Genomic DNA, 27250 nt, shown 5'->3' with positions numbered 1-27250 from the left:
ACATTTCTGAGAAGTGGCACCCTGTTTTCCTACCTGAAATCCTAGCCACTGGCTCTGAATAACAGGTTTATACCCAAGTAATCTTAGAATTTTAGAACCGGAAATGGAAGATGCAATCTAGTGCTTTACATGTGAAGAAACGCAAGGCCAACTGATTTAAATACTTGCTCAAAGTCACACATGGAGATAGTAAGCAGAGTGGCGAGAAGTAGAACCAGGAGTCACAGGCTGCTCTGCTTACTCACCCCATCTGCATAGAGAGGAGGGGACTTACCCGACCCTGCTCCTGGCCGGCTCTGAAACGTTCAGAGGTTAGAGCGGCCCCCGGTGCCCACCGATGGTTCTTTGTGATGAGCTTACTGAACCCTGACAGATTCCCAAGAAACACCAGCCCAATACCCACCTCCTAAAACACAGCCGATCTTCCTGCTGACCTGAGGGAATTAATGATCATACCTCAGCTCCTCACTTTTAAGATTTTATAAATGTCAGCCTTCCTCTGACCCTGTAGCTATCATCATAACTATAATAACAACATAATATATAACATATATGATAATACCATAATAGCTACAACAATAGCATCATACAATGAAAACAGCTTTTCTTTTCACTATTTTACTGTGATTATCTGGCATTCATTGAGCATTTTAAAAACTATTTTATTGAAGTATCATTGATTTTCATTGAGCATTTAATATGTTCTAGGTGTTCCGCTTTACACTTTTTTAAAAAAAATTAACTCTCACAACAAATTAATCCAGTAGGCACTTGTGCTGGTTTTTGCCTATTTTCGTCAGAGCCGCTTCTGGTTTTTCCCCTGCTCTGTGCCATACTGAAGGGGGCTGAACCCTGCAAGTTACGTCACCCGAGCTTTCTTGCCAACTGCTTTTCAGTTAGTTTTAGGAAAGAGGGAAAGTGACGAAGATGAGAAGGTAGGAAGCGGAGAGACACTGGACATTTCTGCCCATTTCCTTGGGTTTCAGGGAGCATCTCCAGGAGTGGCTGAGTCCCCTTCATTGTTCTGGCTCTTACTGCGAAGCCCAGACTCCAGGGGTTTGGTAACAGCCCTACAGGTGGTAGGAGCTTCCTGGTGGGTTGCCTTACCATCTCGGTTGGCCCCTTCAGCTCTCCCAGTACCTTTACGATTAGTTCCCGCTATGAAAAATGCCCTCCGGACCACTTGACATGGATTCTGCCATTTGGACTTGAATCTCACGATTGCCCTCATCCTATAAATGAAGGCCATGAAGGTTAGAGAGGCCTGTCTCACACCAGAGAGAGTACTATGCGTTAGACACTATGCCGAGCACTTTTACACAGTATTTCATGTAATCCTCACAAAAGTATTATGAGGTAGATGTGATCATTCCTATTTCACAGACAAGAAAATAAGGCTCAGGGAACATAAATAACCCACCCAACATCATAATAGTTAGTGGCAGACCTAGGAGCTATGCTTATAACCAAGCACGACCCTATGGGGTCTGCCTGGCACAGACCCCCTCCGTCATATCCTCTGCTGTAGCTCCTCTCTGAAGTGCCCAAATAATAGTATCTCAGGCATATTTCCTGAGGTTTTCAGATGCTGAAAATCACCACCAAATGAAAGAAATTAACTACTTGACGATCACAAGCGTGAGCACATAGCCCCCAGACCTACTGGCGCCTAAGGATGGATAATGTTAACTGCCCTGCTACCTCACCATCAACCAATCGGAGAATTGTGCATGAGCTGCTCACAAACCCTGCAACCCTCCTCCCTCACCTGGCCTTTAGAAATGCTTTGCTGAAACCCTTCGGGGAGTTCGGAGTCTTTTGTGCCTGAGCCACCCATCTCCTTGCGTGGCCCTGTAATAAACCTTTCTCTGCTCCAAACTCTGACTTTTGGTATTGTTTGGCCTCACTGTGCATAGGGCACACAAATTTGCATTTGGTAACATTCTAGACATTCTAGATCACAGTGAGGGTACAACCAATTAATTAAGAGATGCTGGAAGATGGTACCACCTCTTCCAGAGTTTGATTGGTCAAACTCTTCAGGAAGGGCATGCTAGAGACTGGAAAAGGAGGCCTCTGCCGCATTACCACAACTCAGGCAGTTTACCAGAAGGCTCTCCACAGCTGCTTTGCAAATAATCACAGGGCTAAAAGCAGTGGGGTGCTGCTAATGGTTTAACAATCTGCCCTCCAGGAAAAAAAAGTCTAGATTCCTTTCTTTTGCCAATTTCCATGGTGTAAATATTCCCACTATGGGTTGATTTTAAGCTACTAACGTGATATCAACCAGCTCATGAGATTCCTGAAACTCTAACAATCAGCTCCATCACACCAATGGCTAAAGGTATAAAAGGCACGAGGGTAGTTTTAGTTGTCTTGGTTCTATTAAACACATATATTTCCAGATTAAGTCGGGATTTAAAAAGGATAAGTTGATGAATTTCTATTCTTCAAAAAAATCATCAAAAAATGAACAGCACATCACAGACTGGGAGAAGATATTTCATACATATACATACATTTACATATATATAACAGGATATCTAGAATATAAAAATTAATCTTACATAAATCAATAAGAAAAGAGGCAAATGATACAGTTTAAAAAACGGACAAAAGATTTTAACAGGCCCTTCATAAAACATTACATAACTTTTATGGCCCACAAGTATTGGAAAAAATCATTACTCAAATGCAAACCACAAAGAGATACTGCTATATAACCCCAGAAGAGTTAAAGCAAAGGTGACTGGCAATACCAGAATTGCTGAGGATATGGAGAAATTAATATCCTTATATTTTGCTGGTGATTGTGGACATTTGCAAAACTTTTTTTTTTTTTTTTTTTTTTTTTGCGATACACGGGCCTCTCACTATTATGGCCTCTCCCATTGCGGAGCACAGGCTCCGGATGCGCAGGCTCAGCGGCCATGGCTCACAGACCCAGCTGCTCCGCGGCATGTGGGATCCTCCCGGACCGGGGCACAAACCCGTGTCCCCTGCATCGGAAGGCGGACTCTCAACCACTGCGCCACCAGGGAAGCCCTGCAAAACATTTTTGCGATGCCTTCTACAGTTAAATATTTGCTTATCCTATGACATTTTACTCATGGTAACAAAAATAAGTGCCTATATCCACCGAAAGATATGTCCAAAATTTTTCTACCAGCTTTCTTCATAATAGCCCCAACCTGGAAGAGCCCAAATATCCATTAAGAGAAAAGTGGTTTAAAAATTATGAAATATTTATAAAATATAATGTCTAGCAATAAAAAAGAATGAACTGCTGATGCCTCCCCCCCAAAAGAATATGGGTGAATCTCAAAAATATGATGATGAGCAAAAGTCGTCAGACACAAAAGAATGTATTGTGTGGAGCTTTCACATGAAGTTCGAGAACAGGAAAAACTAATCTATGGGGATAAAAGTCAGAACGGTGGCTCTCTGGAGTGGCGGGCAGCCAGTATTATTGACTACAGACATGAGTTAATCTTCTAGGATGTATACATGTGCAAGGTTTCCTCAATCTGTACACTTGAGATTTATGTATTTTATTGTATGTAAATTATGCTTTGATTTTTTTTTTAACAAAAGTAATTTTGGGACCTCTTGGGCGTGTGTATCCTTTCATTCTCTGGATCATTCACAGGCAAGGTCCCAGGTGGAAGGATGTTTTAGCCCGGCACGTTCTTGAGCACATGCCCCTGTACCAAATGCCAGAGAAGTTTATTTACCATGACCACTCTCTTTATAAAAGCTTCTCTTGGACTTCCCTGGTGGCACAGTGGTTAAGAATCTGCCTGCCAACACAGGGCACGTGGGTTCGAGCCCTGGTCTGGGAGGATCCCACATGCCGCGGAGCAACTGGGCCCATGAGCCACAACTACTGAGCCTGCGCGTCTGGAGCCTGTGCTCCGCAACAAGAGAGGCCGCGACAGTGAGAGGCCCGCGCACCGCGATGAAGAGTGGCCCCCGCTCACCGCAACTAGAGAAAGCCCTCACACAGAAACGAAGACCCAACACAGCCAAAAATAAATTAATTAATTAATTCAGAAAAAAAAATACGGGAGTCCATGTATTTAAAAAAAAAAAAAAGTTTCTCTTACATGAACGCTTAACCTTCACCAGATCCCTAATTCAACATGAGACCTACTCCTTAGGGTCACGGAGTCAGTAACCGAGATGATCTGTACCACAGACTCAGGCAAAGGTTATTTGATGAATTGTATTATTTTATGTTTTTCTTTTCTTTTCTTTCTTTCTCTCTCTCTCTCTCTCTTTCTTTCTTTTTTTGACAATTGTCCAGTTCCTGATAATTTACCAGGTTCTAAGTACTTACCAACCTCTATCTTTGCAAGGGATTCTAGACTTTTGCAGGTGACTTTTTAAATTTTTGGCTTATTAAATAGGAACTAAGTTCTTAGACTATTTCTTCCTTGTCTTGTCTCATAATCACCCTTAAACATTTCATATAAGCTTTACATCTCTAGAATATCACTGTTTTCTACAGCTTTTAACATTATTTGTCTACCCATCCACCCCTCTCCCTCTTAACTAATGATTCCCCAAATATTTCTTCTGCATTATATTTTGTTTGGTTTGTTTCCTCTCTGCATATTTTGGGCCTTTTTTTTCCGGTTATAAGTTAATTAAAACAAAACCATTATAAACTGCATGTCAATAAAGTGCAATTGAAACAGCTATGCCATTAAAAACAAGAAACATGGCGTATCATCACCTATGTGAGCTTAAACAGTGACATTTCATATAGAGTCAAGGGGCTGCCTATCCAGAGACTATCTTTAGGTTATCAATTATCTACAGTCTTTGGATACAGTGGCTCTCCTAGGTATGAATCTATCTATTTTTCAGTTTCACAAGCTCACAGTAATTTATTTTTTTAAAAGATGAAGACTAATCAGAACTTCAAGGAACGTTAAAGATCATCTAGTCTACCTTCTTTTCCCATATTTACATATAACAGGGATGCGGGGGAAGGAAGCATAGAGCACTTACGCTGTTTATCCAATGTTGTTTGGTTAGTAAGAGGCTAAGCTTGTATAGCACTCAGGTCTCTTGCTTCTTGGCTTGTTTCTACACTCATGAGAAACTTAGCCAATGGTCCTGTTGAAACTAAGATTCCTGATATCTATTATATTTGCCTGAAATTGCCAGTCTAATTGAGCTCTACAATCTTACGTACTATGATTTCAAACCTCCCTTCAAGACTACTGTGGTCACCTACTTGCTAAATTTCAAACAAACCAACACACCAAGTGAGCCAATCAATTTGCATAAAAACATCTTCCTTCTCTTTTCTTGTTGAGAGAAAATAAAATGAACTCTTCTAACTATTTGATTATGATAATTTAACAATATTACCATTGTCATATACATATATGCTATGCTATGGGGCATATTACTAAGGATAAAAAGCCAGTCCAATAAGAACTGTATTCAGAAGACTATATACCAGGGTCAATGAGAGAGCCAAAAAATGCTATGTACAATAAAGATGCGTCCTTAGAATTCTGCTAATGCATATTTTTCTCTTTGGTTCATTTGTTTGTTTTTTTGGAATAGCACATAAGCCTAATAAGAATAAAGCAATGGAATAAGAATATAAGAGCAATAAGAATAAACAAGGGAAACCCTTTGCTTTTTGACCTAGCACAGATAGTATTATATTACTAGGTGATTGGATCAATACAGAACTACTCCACTTTTGCTTTGTTCTAGTCTTCTCTACCACGGAAAATAATCCTTATGTTGGAAAGCTACAAAGTGGTGAGAGGTAATAGGATGTAATTTTTAAAAATCGGTCCATGGAGTTCAACAACATGAATTTGGATCCAGACTCTTCTCTCATGAGTTATATGATCTTGTACAACTTATTTGCTCTGAGTCTTGCTTGATGATATCAATAGTTTCATCCCTGGAGGGTTAGGAGTATTGAAGGAGATAATTCATGGAAGGCACTTTGACACAGTAACAGCCTAATAAGTGGTAGGTAACAGGGAACAGAAGCCCAAAGTAGGTAAGAGAACATCTAAGAATTCTAAACTTGACAATCTTTCAAGGCCTAGAAGAATCGTACCCCAATGTACTAAAATAATTTATAAAAGCAATAATGATGCTATGGCCAGTAACCTTCGAGAAGTCATGGCAAATGATAGATGTGCTGGACTGTTTGCCCCAGTTTTCAAAAAAGAGGGGAAAACTTAGTCATCCCAACCAGCCAGCTAGATGTTTTAATCGCCAGGGACATTCCAGATGCATTATGGATTACGAAATGGATATTCTAAATGCAATTTTAAAAGGTAGCTGTGATTGCTAAAACCAGCATTTAGTCAAGTGCAAGTCATGCTGAAAGTGTGACTCCTAATGCAGGAAAGTGGGTGAGAAAAAAAAAAGAGAATCTCAGTATCATGAAAGCAACAAGGATGGAGAGGAAATCCTTGATGAGTCACACATGAAGAGCAGATTGTTGGGAAAGATGTGTGAACGAGTGAGGCAGCTGAGGGCCTCAGGTGAAGATTGAGTTTTAGTTAAAGGTAGTTTTTAGTAGGAAGATAGAGGTTAAGGTTATTTCTTCTCAGCAGAATGGCACACAGTAGACCCTTACTAAATATTTGTTCAGTAGATGAATACATGAATGAATGATTTGGATTAAGTTCTAAAGAGAAGGGTGGAAAATGGTAATATAAGAATTAAAAACGTGAGAGTCAGTATGAAGAAGGCGAGGCTCTTTGCATAGAGATGGGAGTTAAATAGCACATGTATAGAGGCCTAGGGGTCGACCAACCAGGGCCCCTGGGCCAAATCCAGGCCAGCACTTGATTTTGTGCAGCCCACGAGCTAAGAATACCTTTTACATTTTTAAATGATTGAAAAAAATCCAAAGAAGAGTAATGTTTTGTGACATGTGAAAATAATATAAAATTCAATTTTCAGTGTCCATACATAAAACCACTGCTTTTTTGTTGTTCTACTGTTGCAGAAGGAGCCAGTTATTAAGCAGTAATAATGTGCTAAAGCACTTTATAAATGTTATTTATATAATTCTCACTACAACCTGTGAGATATAATTCACTGTTCCCATTTTACTGATGAGCAAACTGAAACTTATGTTTCAGCCAAGTTCACGCAGTTGATTAGTGGCAGAGTCAGAAACTATCAATACATCCACAGTAATCTGACTTTCCAGAGTTTCCATTTCCTCCTAGGATGAAAGCACTGGCTCTAAGAGTAGTGAGACCATGAGATGTTTATTAAACAGGGGTGAGGAGTGTGCTGAATGCTTAGAGGGCCGCTTTGGACCTGAATCAGAGGAAGAGAATGGTTTAGGCAGACACATTTATAAGAGAGGTATATGGATTTAATTCTCATAACTCCTTCATCATTTGGATACTATTATTAACATCCCATGTTGGATAAGGGGTGGATTTCTTAAAGACCATTTCCCAGGTAAAAGGCCCAGCATGTGGACGCTTTGGCTCTTTTTTTTTTTTTTTCTGCTGTACGCATAGGCTCCGGACGCGCAGGCTCAGCGGCCATGGCTCACGGGCCCAGCCGCTCCGCGGCATGTGGGATCTTCCCGGACCGGGGCATGAACCCGTGTCCCCTGCATCGGCAGGCGGACTCTCAACCACTGTGCCACCAGGGAAGCCCCGCTTTGGCTCTTTTGATGGGTGACACCACTGGGCCTCCAAAGGCTCATCCAATCCTACGTTTTAGGATCCCACGTTCAGAAGCACTTAGGGAAGGTTTCCTATGGATTGAAAGATTCCAGTGTCCTGCATTCTTCCCTGAGACTTCTTTCTCCGCCCCCTCCTCCTCTCCCCCATCTTCACCTCCCAACTAGGCTTCTCAGACCTTTCAGTTAATAGCTCTGTTCCTGCATCACAACAAATCAATCAGCATATGAAGAAATGCAGCAGAGTTTAAAGTTCAAGTGTTTAGGGATGTGAAGGCATGAAACTCTCCTAACAGAAAGCCTGGAGGCAGATGACAATCTTTTGTCAAAGATTCAGCAGCTGTAGATTTCTGGAAGTGGTTTGTAACCTTGCAGCTGGCCTGTTTATTCCTGCCTTTGCTGCCTTTGGCGCTGAAAGCAGCCACGTTCCCACTGGGAACTTACTGGCTGGCCCCTGCTGCCAAAACAGGAAGTGATTTGAATGTCGTCTGTTTTTAGGACTTTCTGAACTTCAAGAGTTTTAAAACAAATTTCAGCAGTGGATTTACTGCTTTGCTTTACTACTCATTTCTTCTAAAACGCCCGTGCCAGGGTTAAACTCTCAGGGGCAAAGTCCTGTACAAATAGTCACTTAGTAACGAGCTTTGCAAACTCAGCCTCTCCGGCACATTAAATTCAAAGCAGGGCTTTTTTGTGGATAGAAACTGGTGCGGGTGAAGAGAGAAAGAAGGAACAGGGAAGAGAAGGAAAGGAAGAGACCTCCCTTCCCTCCTTGTCTTTCTCAGAAAACCAAACATGGCATCTTCCATGAAGAGCTTGTTTTCTGACCACAGCAGATATGTTGAATCTTTCCGGAGGTTTCTCAACAATTCCACGGAGCATCAGTGCATGCAGCAATTCATGGACGAGAAGCTGCCGGGCATAATAGCAAGGTAACCAAAAAAAAAAAAAAAAGGCCGTTTTTGTCCCATGGACAAGCCTCGGTCTCGTTCTGTGCAGTGATAGATGGGTCAAGGCCATCCCGGGAGGCTGGGCGCGGGGATAAGAACGAGGTACTGACAGCCGCCCCGCTCGACCCTCCGGTGCCCCTTCTCCTGCCGCGTTTCAGTTAGACGCTCGCTTGAAACGTTCAAAGGCTCTGATTTGTGCTGGATTTCCAGCTGCTCAGAGATAAGCGTTAACCATCTGAAGGCACAAATCCACGTTCCTTTGGGAAAAGATAAGATCCCAATCTTTGAGCTCAAATTTTTCAGCCCTCCTCCAAATTTTACCTTCCAAAAAAAAAAAAAAAAAAATCCCCAACGAAGTCTAGTATTTTTGCATTAGAATCAAATAATTACCAAATACTATTCACCCCTGAGGATTGAGTGGGTGCCTCTCAATTCTCTTAATACCCATTTAAATTTATTCTCCTTATCCATTATTATAGTTACCACTCTCCAAAATAATAATAATAATTGTCTTTTACTTTCAACTTAATATTAGCAATGTGGCCCTAAAAAAGCATTTTCCCATTATCAGTGAAACTCACTAGTGTCTACCCTTCTCGCAGACTCCTTCTTTTTTCTTTTTGGTGATTAATGTGTTCAATTTGTGCCAGAGCTGATAAGCATTATGAGAGTAACAGATTTCACATGGCAGTGATAATCAAATCACTTATCTGGGGGTGGATTGCGGGAACTTTGTGCTTCAGGAAGTAATGATGGAAAACTGGGGAAAATGGCTGGGGATCCAATTTGCAACTGGAAAGGAAAGTTTCCTATCAGCAAAGGAAACTGATATTTTTATCTTTTGCTGGATTTTTCTATTGTAGGCCTGTAATTCTTTCACCAGGACAGTTAACTCCACCTGACCAGAGAAAGCACTGTTGGATGTATATGGAATTTTATTGCCCTTTCTATCTTCTGTTTTTCATGGTTCAGTTTTTAAATGTGTTTTTTTTTAAATTGAGTATCATATATTAAGTAATAAGTAATAGGATAACAGTGCAAAAATCAAAGCAGACAGCAAATACAATTTCTTATCTAGGAACTAATTATAGTTTACTTCTTTGAGTCTTTTGGTTCATTTCTAAAATGAAAGGTAATGAGTTAATTTCTGAGTTCTTTTGCAATGCTAAGCATCTGTGTTCATGTCTGTGGCTTATGCAGATCCTTGGTTTACTTCCGCCTTCCGTTTGGTTTGAAGACATACTATGGATGCCTAGAGTAACTACAACAAAGATAGTGGTTCCTTGCCTTACCCACTTCCATTCCTGATTCGGGCTCTCCGGAGACAACCACTTTCAACACTCTGAAAACATTTAGTTGTTGCTTATGGAATTTTCTTTCCTAATTCTAAATAACATGTTATTCTCTTTCTTAATTTTGATGTATTAAAGTAGCTAAATAAACATGCACATCCCTCTCCCCATCATGTCAATACAACATAGCTATATAGAGTGGGTATATATAATACATACGTGTATGTATATATATATGAATATATACATATATATGTCTAAATTTTGGTTAATTTGTTTATATCATATCATTTTGCCTGTGTAAATATTTTTCATAATTGAACAATGCATTTATACTATCGTTACTACTATCATTATATTTCCTTTCATGTACAGCCTTTTGTTTTTCCTAGAGTTAACTACTGTCTTGATTTTAGTTTATTTACTTAGCTTCCTATGTACCTATCACTACTTATACCCCAAGCAGAAGTATTAATCTCCTCTCAATATATTCCAACAGATCAAGTAACCCGCTGATTTTTCCTCATGGGAACATCTTTTCTGGAGTTCTCTGTTCTTTTTTTTCCAGTCTGGGTTGATTTGCTTTTGGCCTGCTATACAAGTATTGATGAGGAATTTATTTCATCTTCTAGAAATTCCCTTCTCTCTCCAGTACTGAATTCCCAGCTTCTGGATCTGATGCTGTTTCTTTCTTGGTTTCTTTAGTCTTTTTTTTTTCTTCCCTGCTAATCCTTTAAGAGCTTTCTAAGAAAGAGTGCATGGGAGGTAAATTTTTTGAGACTTTGTGTGTTTAAAAATGCTTTCACTCCTTGCTCATCATTGTTAGATAGTTAGATAGTTTGGGTATAAAACTCTACAATGAAAATGATTTTATATCAGAAATTTAAAGATATTTTTCCATGGTCTTGCAGTTACTGTTGAGAAATCTAATGCCATTCAAATTCTTCATCTTTGGTTTGTGACCTTTTTGTTGTTCTTTGTTTTTTAGGATCTTCTCTTATATCTAGTATTCTGAAATTTTAAGATGATGAGCTATGGTGTGGGTCTTTCTCACCCATTTTTGTGAGTAGTCCCTGGGCCATTTCAATTAAGATTCAGATCCTTCAGTTTAGGGAAGCTTTGGTATTATTTAATCATTCCTGCCCTCTTTTTTCTTTCTTTCTTTCTTTCTTTCTTTCTTTCTGGAATTTCTATTCATCAAACAGAAGACTTTCTCAGTTGATTCTCTAATTTTCTTATATTTCCAGTTTTCACAATTTTATCTTTCAGCCCTCTATTGTTTGCTATTGTATTTTTAATTTCCAAGAATGTTGCTTTTTTATAGCATCCTGTTCATCTTTCATAGATATAATACCGACTTTTATCTATTATAAAAATTTTCCTCTGCTCTGTGCATGTTTCTTCTGAATTCTCCTTTTCTGTTTCTTTTGGTCTCTCTCATGTTAGGGGAGCTCCCCAACTACAGATGAGTTTTGGTTGTCCATCCAATCAAATAATGAGGCAGTAAAAATTAGTTCAGGTCCTCTTTGTGTATGTACAGGAACAGTCTGTTGAGCAGTTGGCTCACTCAAGTAATTCGATGTAGATTTTGCACTTGATGGGAGATTCTCAGATGCCAATATAGATAAGTTTATTTAGTGAAGTGGATTATTTTTTCATAGAGGAATTATTCAATCCACTATCTGGAAGTGGTAAACAGGGCGAGGATGGTTATAGCATACAGCTGTAAATAGTAAAGTTTGTTGTTGTCACATATAATGCATTTAGATCCTTGCCCGGAAAATAGCAAGTTTTCAGTAATTCTTAGTTATCATCATAATATATGAAATAGGATGATAATAGTGTCTAATCATAGAGGAGTTGTAAGAATTCAAAGAGTTAATTCACTACAGATGACCAACAGGCACATAAAAAGATGCCCAACATTGCTAATTCTTAGAGAAATGCAAATCAAAACTACAATGAGGTACCACCTCACACTGGTCAGACTGACCATCATTAAAAAGTCTACAAATAACAAATGCTGGAGAAGGTGTAGAGAAAAGGGAACCCTCCTACACTGTTGGTGGGAATGTAAGTTGGTGCAGCCACTATGGAAAACAGTATGGAGGTTCCTCAGAACACTAAAAATAGAACTACCATATGATCCAGCAATCCCACTCCTGGGCATATATTCAGGCAAAAATATAATTCAAAAATATACACCCCTATGCACCCCTATGTTCCTAGCAGCACTATTCACAATAGCCAAGACATGGAAACAACCTAAATGTCCATCAACAAATGAATGGATAAAGAAGATGTAGTACATATACACAATGGAATACTACTCAGCCATGCCATTCGTGGGACTTCCCTGGTGGCGCAGTGGTTAAGAATCTGCCTGCCAATGCAGGGGACATGGGTTTGATCCCTGGTCCAGAAGATCCCACAAGCCGCGGAGCAACTACGCCTGTGCGCCACAACTACTGAGCCTGTGTTCTAGAGCCCGCAAGCCACAACTGCTGAAGCCTGCACACTCTAGGGCCCACGTGCTGCAACTACTGAGACCACGTGCTGCAGCTACTGAAGCCTGCACTCCTAGAGCCCATGCTCAGCAACAAGAGAAGCCACTGCAGTGAGAAGCTGTGCACTGCAACAAAGAGTAATTAGAGAAAACCTGCATGCAGCAATGGAGACCCAATGCAGCCAAAAAAAAAGAAATAACGCCATTTGCAGCAACATGGATGCAACTAGAGATTATCACACTAAGTGAAATAAATCAGAAAGAGAAAGACAAATGCCATATGATATCACTTATATGTGGAATCTACAATGTGACACAAATGAACCTACCTAGGAAACAGAAACAGAATCACGGACACAGAGAACAGACTGATGGTTTCCAAGGAGGAGGGGGTTGGGGGGAGGGATGGAGTGGGAGTTGGGGTGAGCAGATGTGAGCTTTTTTTTTTTTTTTATAAATTTACTTATTTATCTATTTATTTATTTTTGGCTGCCGTGGGTCTTCGTTGCTGCACGTGGGCTTTCTCTAGTTGAGGCGAGCAGGGGCTACTCTTCATTGTGGTGCACAGGCTTCGCATCACGGTGGCCTCTCCCGCTGTGGAGCACAGGCTCTAGGCATGCAGGCCCAGCAGTTGTGGCACACGGGCTCAGTACTTGTGGCTTGTGGGATCTAGAGCGCAGGCTCATTAGTTGTGGCACATGGGACCAGCCACTCCGTGGCACGTGGGATCCTCCGGGACCAGGGATCGAACCTGTGTCCTCTGCATCGGCAGGCGGACCCCCAACCAATGCACCACCAGGGAAGTCCCAGATGTGAGCTTTTACATACAGAGTGAATAAACAACAAGGTCCTACTGTATAGCACAGAGAACTATATTCAGTATCCTATGATAACCCATAATGGAAAAGAATATAAAAAAAATGTATATATATGTATAATTGAGTCACTTTGCTGTACAGCAGTAATTACCACAACATTGTAAATCAACTATACTTCAATAAAAATTTTTTTTAAAAAAAGAGTTAAGTCATATAAATCACTTAGCTGTGCCTGGAATAATAATAATAAGTTGAGTGCTTGTCATGTGCAGACACATTTCTAAAAGATTTACATCAGTTACATCATTTAATCCTCACAACTCCTCCATAAGGCAGACACTATAATTATAACCCTATAAGGCAGGTGGTATTATTATCCTATTTCTTAGAATCAATAATAAAGGCACAGAGAAGTTCAATAACTTGCTCAAGGTTACGTATTAGTAAGCTAGGATTTCAACCTAGGTGCTCTGCTCCGTAACCTCACTATGCCAGCTAATGATAGAGGCATTTTTAAGAATTAACCAAGGGCACAGACAGGGATGGGTGTATGAGGACTCATGATTATGAATTGGAAGATAATTAGAACTGAGGAAGGCAACTCATTCACAGGTGTCCTTGACTCTGTGTTTCCCAGTGTCCTTAAGAACTCTGCTTCAATCTGTCTTCTTCCTATTACTCTGGGCAGGCTCTTCACTTTAGCCAAAAACTAGGCTTGTTTACCATCCTGAAGCACAAACAAACAAGCACCGTTCTTTCAGTTCATGTTTCCTCTCTAGCAGTCTCCCTTTTTCGTTCTCACTCTTTCATCCTTTTTCAAAAATCTCTAGATCTTCTTCTTCTTTATTGAGTTCACTTTTAATCCCACTGCCATCTGACTCCTGCCCTTAACCACCTTTTAAAGCTGCTATTATCAAAGATATTCATATTGCCAAATTCAATGGAGAGTTGCCCTCTTTTTATGTTTTAGTAGTACAGTCTGCCATGTACAATGGCCTTTTCCTTCTCTAATTCTCTTATCATCTCTCTGAGCTTTACTGCTTTCCTCTCTGTCTTCTTTGTGTGTTCCCCCATTATCCCATGACTTTTTAAAAGTTGGTATCTTGTCATAATCCCACTGCTCTTCTCTTTGCAATACCCTTGGGTGATAGAATCTATTCTCCTACTTTCGACCATTACTATATGATAATTCTCCAGAATACATCATCAGTCCTGATCTCTCTCCTACCCAGCTTCAAGCTTGCATATCCAAATGTCTGTTGAATTCAGATCAAAAAAAAAAAAAAAAACACTGAAAAAACAAAAACTTGCCATAAAATCATACTGTCCAGCTTCCTTTTCGATACCACCCTTCACCCAGTCATCCAAATTCACAACGTGGCAGTCATCGTGCACCTCGTCCTTTTTCTGACCCCTTATTTTTTTTTTTTACATCAGTTTAAAGAAAGTCCTACTGTTGCATCCCAGTCCATCAATTCCACTCTATTTCTGTATAGAGCCATAATACTGGGCTTTATTGTCTCACATTTCAACTTGAGAGCCAAGTGGTCTCTTCATTTTTATGTATCAGTGCTTAGGATAGGCACATAATAAATGTTTAATAAACATTTGTTTATTGAAAGGAAATTAGCAAGAAGAAGGAAACAAGGCAAATATCAGAGAGAGTATGAATCACCTTAGCCTTTCTCCCATCTACAATGAATGGCTTATTATATTACCAGACTCAAAGGCCCACTTTTTCTGTTTTTGTTCTCCAAACAATCTTCAAACACATGCTATTTCCCACGTCTGAGATGTTTATAGTGCTGTTTCTAAAAGTCTCCCAGTTCAAGGTTGGTAATAAGTGGAACCTTTACTTCTAAAGATTTCTGAAGACAGCAATATAGCCACTGAAATGATCGAGGCCTTTCTTGTTGGCCTAGTTTTTGTTCACTGTAATTTTAGTCTGTTCTCTTCAACTAGACTTGATAATCAGATTTTACAAACCACCTGGCACATTTTTCTTAAACTACATAATTTTTTTTTTTTCAGGATTGGAGACACAAAATCTGAAATTAAGATTCTAAGCATTGGTGGAGGTGCAGGTATGAATAACACATTTTAAAATTTGTATTTCACTCCAAACATCATGCTGTCTGACAGCAATATTGTTCATTCTTTAGGAAAGCCATTTTCCTTTGCTTTTGGCAGAGATTAGTTTATTAAAACTAGTAAGAGACATACCACTTCAACTAAGATTAATGTCCGCATAGATTTATAGCGTTTAGGACATCGGCCTTCATTATTATCTGTGATATGGATACGTGTGGCTTTCTTATTTTTTTTATATAACTGGAAAAAATATAGGATAACTTTGAGGATACCTTTGATCCAAAATGATTTAACTGTTCACAGAAAAGGGAAATTTCATAAGACATTCCTTAAGCTTGTGCCACTTAAAGCAAAGTCCATAGACTGGTTAATGGTTTGCAAACTATTACTGGTGCATGAGAAGATAAGTGTGCACTGGAACGTAAATCAATGCACAGCTCCTTTCATTGAGAAAGCATTGCTATGGGGAAAAATATGCTTAATGACATAGCTAATTTACACTCTTGTGACCCCACTCTTTTTGAGTTGCACTGGCCTAAACCATTCCCTTCCTCTGGCTCAGTTCTAAAGCTGCCCGCTAAGAATTCAGCACACTCCCCAACTCCCTTTCGTAAGCAGTTCATGTTCTCATTACTTAGAGCCAGTGCTTTTATCTTAGGGGAAATGGGAAGTCTGGAAAGACAGGTTAATGTGGGTGTAGTTTCTGACTCTGCCACTAATGAACTGTGTGAACTTGGCTGAAACATAAGCTTCAGTTTGCTCATCAGTAAAATGGGAACAGTGAATTGTCTCATAGGTTTGTAGTGAGATTTATATAGATTAGTTTCTAAAGTGCTTCTATAAGGTGGAGGTAGGTCCTTTCTGCAAAAATAAAACAAGAAAATTCATCTCCAGACTTTGCCTCATATCAAACTCCTGAGTAGTGTTTGCTTTACTTTTAAGCTGCTAGTCATCTGGAGGTCTGAGTTAACATAATAATAATATATATATTATATAATATATATGATATATTAATACTATAATATAGTCATATATTATTTATAATATATCCATATATAATAATATATAGTCATATATAATGTTTAAACATATTATTCATATGTTTATATCCTTATTATTGTTTTCATTTGAAATAACCACGGAGTGATGGTTAGTATACGTTACAACTTGGTAACAAGTGGACACTACATTACCACTTGTCACATAGTGCCAAATGGTAATCTCTTGAGTCTTCTAAGTGTAATGTTCTAATCCTACATGAATGAGTTGAATTGTGCCCATCTTAACACAAAGATAACCAAGAGCCCTCTAATGGAATAGGATGGCTAGTTTTTGATGTCATCATTTGCTCATTTTTCATAAAATACACTGGAATATAATGTAATAAGGACTGACTCTTAAAATAATTTTACGTTATTATCATCTTTCACCAAGAAAACAGAAACCAACAAGGACAGGTAATGAAAGATACTGTCATGAATGATCTAATACAGTGTGTTTAAGCTAAAATACTCTATTATTGCTTGTGATATTTTATGTCTTAAGGTTTATAAGAGTGATGAATTGCCCAAAGAGTGTCCTATTAATTCATTTAACCAAGACAGTCATTTCCAGTGCGTTTTGCAAATGAATTTCAGGCAACCACAGGCAATGAGACTATCATTTGATAGTGTCACTTGTTCTTGGACAAGAAAAGAAGCCCTACAAGGAAAAGTAATTAAAAACAATCTCTACCGTGGCCAAGTTAATTGACCTTTTAATATAAAGTTAATTGAATTTCTAATGTAAATGTATCAAGCAAGATGCTTATAAGCTATCTAGAGAAAGGAATATTTGCCCCACACAGTGATTCCTTACATAAAGGTGCACATAGGGGCTAATATAGAGAACTTTTCCAAACAGAGGGAGCAGTACTTGGTGTTCTTCTGACTGAGCCCTAACATTGTATTAATAACAAGCTCTGCCTTGGAGAGAATATGGGTGCCCTTTAAGCTCACTCTTCATAAGCAACTGCTCAGAAACATAAGAACTGCAAGAGAAATTCAAACTGTACTTAGTCTTCACTGCTCAAGTAAGTTACATGAAATCAAAAGCAAGGCACTTAAAACCCCTAGGTCTAGAGGTTCTTGGCATGAAAGAGTAGTGTTTGGGGGGAAAGGACACCTCACTCAGTTAGTCTGAGTGCTTATATACCAACTGGGAGATGCTTATCTAATAATCTGTCATTGCCTAACTGCAAGGACTGCATGCGCAGAAGAAAAATATATAATGAGGAACTTCCTGTACTTGCCTTAGAGAAATGGGTTCGCCGCATGTTTCACAATCTACAGTGTGCCTGAGACTTTTGCATTATCCTGCAGCTTAGGTATCCTTCCAAATCAGTGTCTGAACTCCAGTCCCTGGCAAATGAGGCCATTGGCCCCGTGTGACACCTTGTGCTCAGCTCCCATAATGCATCTTACAGGGTTCTACTCTGGCCTTAGCTTATGGGCCTCTCTGGTTTCACTTCCTAGATGTTTTCTTTTGGATGTCCATATACCTACAGATCCTATTCTGCATATCTTTGGTGCAAATACTCTCTCTGTATTTGTAATGGTGATACCATTCTCACCATCATGATGAAAAAACACTCCAAAAGCAAACAAACTAAAAACTTCCCTAAATCAAATTGCTGCATTTATATCACTTAATGTTCATATCCTATGGGGGCCTGTTTGATTTTCTTCTCAGAAGCATGAGCAGGGACTGCTATGTACCCTATCTGTCTTCTGTCTCTTCTATAGAGGTTGGTATTTGGGTGCAGAGGGATTTCATAATTTAAGAGAGAATGTAAGGTTTTAGAAAAAGGCGTTTGGCAATTCAGTTCAGAAGCCAAGCAATTATTAGGGCTCTGAGCAGTTCAAAAGAAAGGAAACTGATGGAAAACTTTTCCATGTCTTCTGTAAGTGATCTACTACATCAGTGAAATACAATTGATAAGCAGCATTGTTATTCATAGATGATATATTCGATGTTAGGAGAATGTTTGAAATAAATATTATGTGTATCCACAAAAGAAAGAGAGGAAATCAGGAGAAAAACAAATCATGTACAGAAATATAGACCATATAGTTTTTACAAAGGCCAAATAGAGAAGTGTAACGCTGTATGTGTATGTGCATAAGTTTGTATACTTTCATGAAACAAAGTGAGCAATGGGAATGCTTCATTCGAGGTCTCAGAGTATTCAGATCATGCTTATTTCAACAATTTTTTTTTTTTTTTTTTTGGCTGCGCGGCTTGCGGGATCTTAGTTCCCTGACCAGGGATCGAACCCGTGTCCTCGGCAGTAAAAGCACTGGACCGCCGGGGAATTCCCAATTGTTTTTAGCTATTGAGAGCAACTGCATTGTATTCCAAGTCTCATAGAACATGCTTTTTCGGTCCATCTTCAACACTGATGCTTCCTAAAATTAAACCACCCAATGGAACTTCTTCATTACTCAACTTTAAATGAGTGTTGTCTTTATGTTTGATGGTACATGAAGAAAAAGAAACCCATACTCTTTTTGGTAAGGGAGAATGCTGTTAATTTACAGTGCACATTTATACATGGAAAAAGGTTCCAGAAGGCAGTAATGGGCAATGTTTTCTCCTTGCTCTGGGCTTTGCTTCAAGGAGAATCACTTTATCTGCTGCGTTGTTCAGTTCTTATGTTCAAATGCCAGAAAATTTTATAAGGTTTAGACAGGACTCAAATAATCTCATTTTATCCAGCTCTCTACTTTTATTTTTATTAACCTATTATGTACCAACTCAGGTGTCATAACTTATATAATAGTGTATATATAGATAAATTTTTAATCCACTGAAGCAATTCACATATGAAACACAGGTGGTATAAACCCTTTTATAACATTTTTTGGAAAATAATTATGCTGATATATGTTGAGTTAGGTTGTTTTCTTATTCTGTAACGTATAGACACCAACATTACTACAGAGATTAAACAATAGAAGAAAATTTAGAGACCATCAATACCCTCATTCTACAAACAAGAAGCCTGAGAACCATCAAGGCAGAATAAAACCCAGGTCTCTTGATTGTAGTCTAGTCCAACAAGCTGTACTAAACAGATATAAAAGTTAACTGTCGACTTGGCAAAAGAGAGATTCGGTATTTAGTAATGACCAGCTATTTGAAAATCTAATTTTATCAGATTATTAATCTTGTTTCCTTTCATAAATGGCATGTTAAGGTGACCCTGAAGTTTAAGCTAGGTGGATAGAAATAGAAAAATGTAATTAAGGCAAGAACTGGAAGAGCCAGTGTACCCAGTTTAGAAGCAGGAGCTGGTAGCAAGCAAAGGTTAATGTTTCCAATGGTCTAGAGTAAGCCAACAGTCTGTATCAGCAACTAAGGAATGACTGGGGAAATACAGGGAATTGGGGGATTTTTTTTGCCTAGAAAAAAAGAATTTGAATGTGCTTATTGCCATCTGCAGATATTTCCTATTGAGCAAACCACAGAATATTTGCCCCTAAAGGGCCAGTGGTTAAAAGAGAGAGATTTCTTTGTTCGGTATTAGAATTTACTAATGATCAAACCTGTTCAGAAATGAAAGCACACATCTTGGGTTATAAAGAGCAGTCACTCTAGGAGTACTAGCTTAGGCTGGAAAAACACTTTGCACATGTGCTATGGAAAGGAATCAGGCACTGATTTCTTGGGTGTTTGGGCCACTGAAGGTGCTTTCAGTCCAGAAAATCTATGATCTTATGAGTAACCTTCTAGAAAGAGGTAGGCATTTCTTCAGAGCGGTGTGGCTAACACCATGTTTTGTTATATTGAAGAAGTAGAGTTTAAATAGGACTTCTAGACATGCAGACGATTTTTGTCTGGATTCTAATTGCTTTATAACTTGACATGAGTAAGAACTGTTTTACTTATGTGCAGCATGCTAGCACTTATTCCATAACTGGAAGGATATGGACTCTAGTCAATTATTAATCTGTAGGATTTAGGACTGTCTACTTCAGATAATTTGGGGCATCAGATACAAAGTATTGTTAAAGGCATTCATAATTACGTTATTTTGAAAAAAACTATTCTACATATATAAGTTTACCGAAATAGTTTACCTCATTGTATTGTATTTAAAACTTTCAGTGAACATGAAAGTACTGTTAAAGACAGACACAGTACAGAATGGAGAGACGTGAACATAATGCTACAACACTGGAGCCACTGTCATTAAAACCGAAATAAACAAGATTGTTTTGGCTAATTCAATAAGGCCTGAAACAGGAAAATGGGGATAATGAGCAGAGTGAAGACAAAACTATCATTATCTGCAGATTAAATGACTGTATACTTAGAAAAGCAAATAAACTCAGTTGTATAGCCTTAAAATTAATAAGAATGCAGTAATGGCCTGATAAAGGTAAAATAGGAAGAAAGCAATATGGTAGATCCACCTTTCTTTTTTTGTCAACATCTGCGTGTTTTTCATTTACAGTTTTGATTATTTTACAATGTACTAGAAAGTCTGTGGCATGTGGTTATGTGTAATTTTGCTGAAGGACAAGTTTGTATCTTCCCAGTTCTTGTGCCAGTTTGGGACACAGTCTCTTAGTCGATGAATATGCTTCTACCTGACATACACTATTGAATACAACTTTGCGATTTAAGACACACAGTCACATAACCCTGGTGTAGGGTGCCTGCTGTCATCTTCATTTTATACATGGTGAACCTAATCATATATGCCACAAGGGGATTGGGGGTCCTAGAGATTGGGGTCAATGCCCAAGGTCTTCTGAGGCTTTGTCTCTATTAACAATAACAAACTGATAGGAGTGGTAAAAAAAAATACTGGATTGCTGAGCTACTAATATATTCAGTACAAAATATAAGAAACCTATTTGAAGAAAAGTTCAAATTTTTACTGAGAACAATTTGAGAAGATTTAAAAAGCAAATATGCAATAGTGATGAGGTTACAGTGACATGAAAGCCTTCATGTACAAAAGGTAAGAGTGTGAAATGAAACGAAGTTTTCCTGAAAGTAGCGTGGCGTCATATATCAAGATCAGTTCTGATATTCATCTATCACACAAGGCCCTTGTGATGCTCGTTGTTAAAATACTGACATACTTGGTAAATAGCCAATCCCTGATGTCCCAACACAGGCCCCGCTGCTGCTTCAGCCGCTCCTCATAGATTCTGTACATCCTCCACCCACCCTGTACCTCAGCCCCCCACCTCCAAGCGTTCCAACAATTGGACTGGTCTTGCCTACCCAGAGCCTCTGAAAATGTTCTTTAGTTCTTTAGCCTGCATCCTTTCTCAGCAGCTAGCGTCTGACACCTGTTTTTTTGTTTGTTTTGTTTTGTTTTATATCACCAAAGATCAAGGATCTCATTCTAATCATTAATTCTGGTTCTTGGAATTAATCTGCAAAAAAGATTTTTGCACAAATATTCACGGTTCATTGTCAGATGCCTCAGAATAGCAAAAAAACTTAAAACTAAGTATAACTATACATATAAAACTGTACATAAAAATGTATTTCTATGTATAAATACATATTCATATATATTTCCACATATAAATGCACACATTTATATATTTTTAGATACTTTTATTTATATTATATATGAAAGGTTAATAATGAAATTGATTATCCCACATATCCGTCTTTGAGAATACGAATAGCACTTTCAAATAAATTTTGATATATTCATGGTTTAACTCTCAAGTGGGAAAGTCAAAATAATTCATATACATAATAATCATAATGGGTAAACTAAAGAAAATTATCTGCTCAAAGGGGACAAAAACAACTTAGGAGAAAATAAACCAAAACATTAACCTTTGCTTTCTCCCGTAGTGAGATATTTATTTTATTTTTACTTTACACTTCTATGTCTTGAGTTTTCTATAGTATTAATTTTACAGCCAGGGACAGGAAAAATAAACCCAATTTAAATTATAATTTTATAGTTGACGAGAGATGATGGTAAAGAATAGACTCACTGACTTCTGACAGCTCCTTCAGCTATTTGGCTGACGCCCAAAGCACTGTTCTGACACACGTTTTCATGACAATTTTCCTTTGGTTATTTCTGACTCACCGGTAATAATATTGCACCCATACGAATACTTTAAGAACAATCTCGCTTGTGTTGTAGCTTAGCAGATCTTTTCTTCAGAGCCCATCTGTTCTCCCGTGGCTGCGGCGAGGACATGGTGGCCATGATGATGAGAGTGAGGGTGATGTGGATCAAGAGGATGGTGGCTGTCGGCTCTCTGGTCCTTCAGGTCCTTGATGTTTTCTGTTGATTATTTCTTGCTTTTTTTCCTACAAGGGCAACAGGCTCTCAGACTGTACACACGCTAGGGCTGAAAATTTTCCTTGGCAACATTTGTGTTTTAACCACTATTAATGTGGCGGGCCAATGGCGTAAGGGTCAAATTAGAGATCGTGAAGGTTAAGAGCGCGTAAGAACACGGATGCAAGCTGATATTGATGAAATCACACCAACTACGTGATTATCTTGGACTACCTTTGTCAGCTCAGGTAGTTTCATCTTATAAATCCTGTCTTTGGGCATGAAGAAGGTAGAAGAAAGTTGGTACTTTATTAAGGGTAATTCAATATAACTTATAAACATCATAATATGGTAGGTATAGAATTTACCTCTCTATGTATGTGATGAAGTAGCAAATATCTTTATGTTTAAAATGTATAAATTGAAAGGTAAGGCAAAACGCAGTCTTTTTTGAGTTGTTTATGAAATATCTCTACACTTCACTGTTCATCACCCTTTGGGACATTTTCTCTATGTTTGTGTTTCATAGAACATTTTGGTAGCATGGCTTTTCTTCTGAAGTTGCAAAGCAATCAGGCAGTATTGTTCCTGGGCCAACAGCCGGAAGACACACGAAAGTAAATGGCAATGCCCTTTTGGCTCAGAATTTATATTTATAATCCCCTTCCTGAGACTCTCCAGCTATTTTAATATTCTACTCTTGCCTTTCCATACTGACAGAACTGCCTCCATACTGAGGCTCCCATGGGACAAAAGAGAGAGAGAGAGAGAGACAGAGAGACAGAGAGAGACAGAGACAGAGAGAGACAGAGAAAGAAAAGAGAAGGGATCTCGTCAAGAATCTTTTATCTTTTACACTGCAGCTCAGAATCAGATTGTTCTTGTTCTGGTTGCAAACCCATAGCTGAAATTATTTTTCATCGCTAAGCAGAGAGTTATCTGGGCAATTTTTCTCCCTAGAAACAATTTTTTTGTACCTGATACTCTAGTAGAGGGAAAAAGGAAGATTGTAATCTTAATGCAACTGTAATAGAATAAAATTTTTCCTGCTGATACTCTAAAGAATTCACTTTTTTTTTTTTTTTTGCGATACGCAGGCCTCTCACTGTTGTGGCCTCTCCCGTTGCGGAGCACAGGCTCCGGACGCGTAGGTTCAGCGGCCATGGCTCGCGGGCCCAGCTGCTCCGTGGCATGTGGGATCTTCCCAAACTGGGGCACGAACCCGCGTCCCCTGCATCGGCAGGCAGACTTTCAACCACTGCGCCACCAGGGAAGCCCTTCACATATATTTTGATATTAGAAATGAAGCAAGAATAGACGGAAATCAAATGGCTGGAGATAACTTGACCAGTCTTTAATCCTCCATTTTCTTGGCATGGAGGATGTTCTTATTTGGGGCAGCCCCAGGGTTCTCAAGCTGGGCTTTGTGTTTCATTGAATGTAGCTCAGTCAGAAAGACAAGCCATCACGAATACATGATGAGTGCTCTTTCACAGTGTCATTTTATTATGGAACTGCCCATTTAGAAAGGCAAATCTTCATTTCCTTCTTTCCCAGTCTCCTTCAGCCTTCTCTTAAATGTCACCTTTTCCTGGAGGCTTACATGACCACCCAACTGAAAATCACAGAGCTTCCCCTCATGGCTTCCCCTTGCTATTTTTTGCCTTGGTTTTCTCCACGGGACTTATCATCATACATAACGGTTGGATGTTTTTGTCTATTTTATTCATTGCTGTATCTCCAGTGATTAGAACCTAGCATTTAGTAGGTGCTTAAAAATATTTGTTGAGTTAATGTATAATAACTTCAATTTATTGAATTATGACTATATATCATGAACTGTGGTAAATTATCTCCATATAATGTCTTTAACAGTCAGAGTGACCCTGCAGAGTAGACCATATTATCCCTAATTTACAGATATGCAATTTGAAGGGCAGAGATAGTAACAAATTTGTATAAGGTATTTCTAGTGAATACTAAATTTGAGTTCAATTTTCTCTATAGCCTCTAACTTTTCCTTTTCATATTTTTGTTTTCCTTTTTAATCAAATGACCTTGGATTTCAAGCAAAAAGGCAACATTCCTCTGCTGTCTCATGAAATATATCCTTGAAGTTCAGGGAGTGGAGAAAAGTTGTCTGGAAGATAATATCCCCACCTTTTCCCTATTTTTGAACTTTTTTAAGTTCCACTGTCAGGTTTCAATTATATGTTGTTCTTCAAATATAGGTATGATGCATTTAAAATATGGCCCATATGAAAGCAAGATATTATAACCACAAAAATATCTGACTGTGAAATTAAGTAAAACATTCAACTTAGGTCAGAAAGGAGACATGGGAAGTCATACTACAGGTGTAGCTGATTTGAGGGACGGAGTAGTACAAAGGAAAGAGATTTGCAAGGAAGGAGATTTTAAAAATTTAGTTTTCATTTAACTTCCCAAATCAAAAAGTCAGGATAGAAAATAATACAGGAGTGAACAGAACAGAAAAAACAAAACAAAACACCCACAACCCAGCCTAATAGAAAAAAAACACAAAAAAACAAAACAAAAAACAACCCACAACTCAGCCTAATAGAAAATAATTTTTGATTCATGCTGACACATGTTTGGATTTTCCTAACTTTGCTCAAGCTCCACGTATTGATCAACTGAGAAAATCAGTTACATCATCATAAAATGCCCAGACTCCAAAATCATTAATTTGCTTTGCTAGTCACAAAAGGGGGTGTGGGAGGGAAGGAAAGAAAAGAAAAAAAAAAAAAGAAGGATGGTATATTGGAAAGAGTTTGCTTAATCCCTATAATTTTTCCATTTGTCACAGGAAACTTTGCAGATTTTGTTCCAAAGCTTTAGGGGGAAACATGCAATAATAAGGCTTTAGTTAACTCAAACAGCTGCTGGCCTAAAGGCTTAGGATGTCATCAATAAGTAGTCTACAATTGCCAGAACCATGATCAAGCAGTGCCTAACCAGAGATCATATATGAAAGGAGACTGACTATAAAATGAATAAGTACTCCCTTACTCCTCTTAAATATTGTTTTCTGGACCTGAAAGTTAAGATTTCCAGAAGGCTCTGCGATGCACAATAAAAGCAGCAGACTGCTGGCTTCCACGTTTCTTTTGTTTACCCCTGAATTTGTGGAGAATTTCTGAATTATTTGACTGATTCATTTCTAGTTTACTTTCCCCACTCTTTTGGCGTATTAGTTTGGCTTGGGAGCTCTTTAAAAGCCTTTACAGGGCATTTAACGTCTGATACTGGAACACATTCATAATGTTATGGCTCCTATTCAGAAGGATCCAGCCGGGAAAGAACAAATGATCTTCTTTCTTTCTTTTTTTTTTTTTTTCGTTGTTTGAATCTCTTTACTGCTGGCTCGTGGTACTATAGGGTCTGATAACCCCTCACATGCTTTTCAGTGATTAATGATCAACCTGCTCAGTTGCTTAATCTAGCATTTTAGAGTCCTTGATACTTTTTAACAAACTCATTGGAATCAAGCCTTTGCTAGTGAATAAAATAAGTGCATTAAAGCAATAATTCAGATCAGGGAACACAAGGTTTTATCTGTGTTGCCAACTCCAATCAAATAACTGGCAGCTTTTTTTTTTTTTTTTTTTTTTTTCGATACGCGGGCCTCTCACCGCTGCAGCCTCTCCCGTTGCGGAGCACAGGCTCCGGACGCGCAAGCTCAGCAGCCATGGCCCACGGGCCCAGCCGCTCCGCGGCATGTGGGATCTTCCCGGACGGGGCACGAACTCGCGTCCCCTACATCGGCAGGAGGACTCCCAACCACTGCGCCACCAGGGAAGCCCAACTGGCAGCTTCTGTCTGAAGGATTCTGATGCTACTGCTAGGCTCTGTGAGAAAGCCTGTAGTTAGCGATGTGTGGAAGAGTTCACGCCTAAGAGTCAGTCGGATGAAGTGAGGCAGTGAGGGGAGAGTCTTCCTGGCAGAGGAGAGAGCACAGGCAAAATGTAGCGAAGAGTCATGATGTCGATGCCGGGGGCGGGGGGGGGGGGGGGGCGCGGGGGAGAGCGAAGCGTAGAAATACAAGAAATTCAGGGTTCCTAGAGACACGAGTTTCAAAACATGAAGTTGTGAGAGATGAGAATAAGAAAGCAGGCAAGGTGGTCTGTGCTCAGTTAAGGAGTTTGGACTTAATCCAGTTGATGAGTCATTAGAAGGTTTAACCTCAGAAATACTGGGCTTGCTTATTAGCTCAGGGTTTTAAATGGTTGTTGTAGTGATGGCTTTGAGGGAGACAAAGTTCAGCAGAGACAGGCTGAACTTTTAGGTTATTATTTTAGTATTCCAAGAGATAGGTAATTTGGGCCTAAACAAGGACATTGCTAGTATGGATGGAAAAGAGAAAGTAAAGAAACATTTAGCAGGAAAACTTACAGGTGGCCAGGGAGGGAAGATGAAGAAAAGAGCAAAGCTTGGATGTCTGGATGGAAAGTAAACAGGATAGGTGATGTATCAAGAAAATATTTGTAACTAAATTTATTTAGAACTGAATGCTACATGTTTAGACTATAATACTATAGAACATCTGAACTACCTCTCTACT

The 27250-nt window shown here is 38.9% G+C and overlaps 1 protein-coding gene across 3 annotated transcripts in view; it reads left to right on the top strand.

Annotated features, from left to right (window-relative positions):
* The first annotated feature begins 8114 nt into the window (after positions 1-8114).
* HNMT (histamine N-methyltransferase) overlaps positions 8115-27250 on the top strand; it is a 32483-nt gene continuing 13347 nt past the window's right edge. Inside the window, exons 1-2 of one of the 3 annotated variants that reach the window (XM_019925509.3) lie at positions 8115-8628; positions 15294-15346. In XM_019925509.3, coding sequence (XP_019781068.1) covers positions 8492-8628; positions 15294-15346 — 190 coding nt within the window. In that variant the 5' untranslated portion in view covers positions 8115-8491. Of the gene's footprint in view, positions 8629-15293; positions 15347-22684; positions 22914-27250 lie in introns of those variants that run through there. The other 2 variants (XM_004317531.3, XM_073807744.1) reach the window with 2 other exon arrangements.

The sequence above is a fragment of the Tursiops truncatus genome, chromosome 7 (assembly GCF_011762595.2).
Source record: "Tursiops truncatus isolate mTurTru1 chromosome 7, mTurTru1.mat.Y, whole genome shotgun sequence".
Classification (NCBI taxonomy): domain Eukaryota; kingdom Metazoa; phylum Chordata; class Mammalia; order Artiodactyla; family Delphinidae; genus Tursiops; species Tursiops truncatus.
This window is presented reverse-complemented; position numbering and strand designations above follow the sequence as displayed.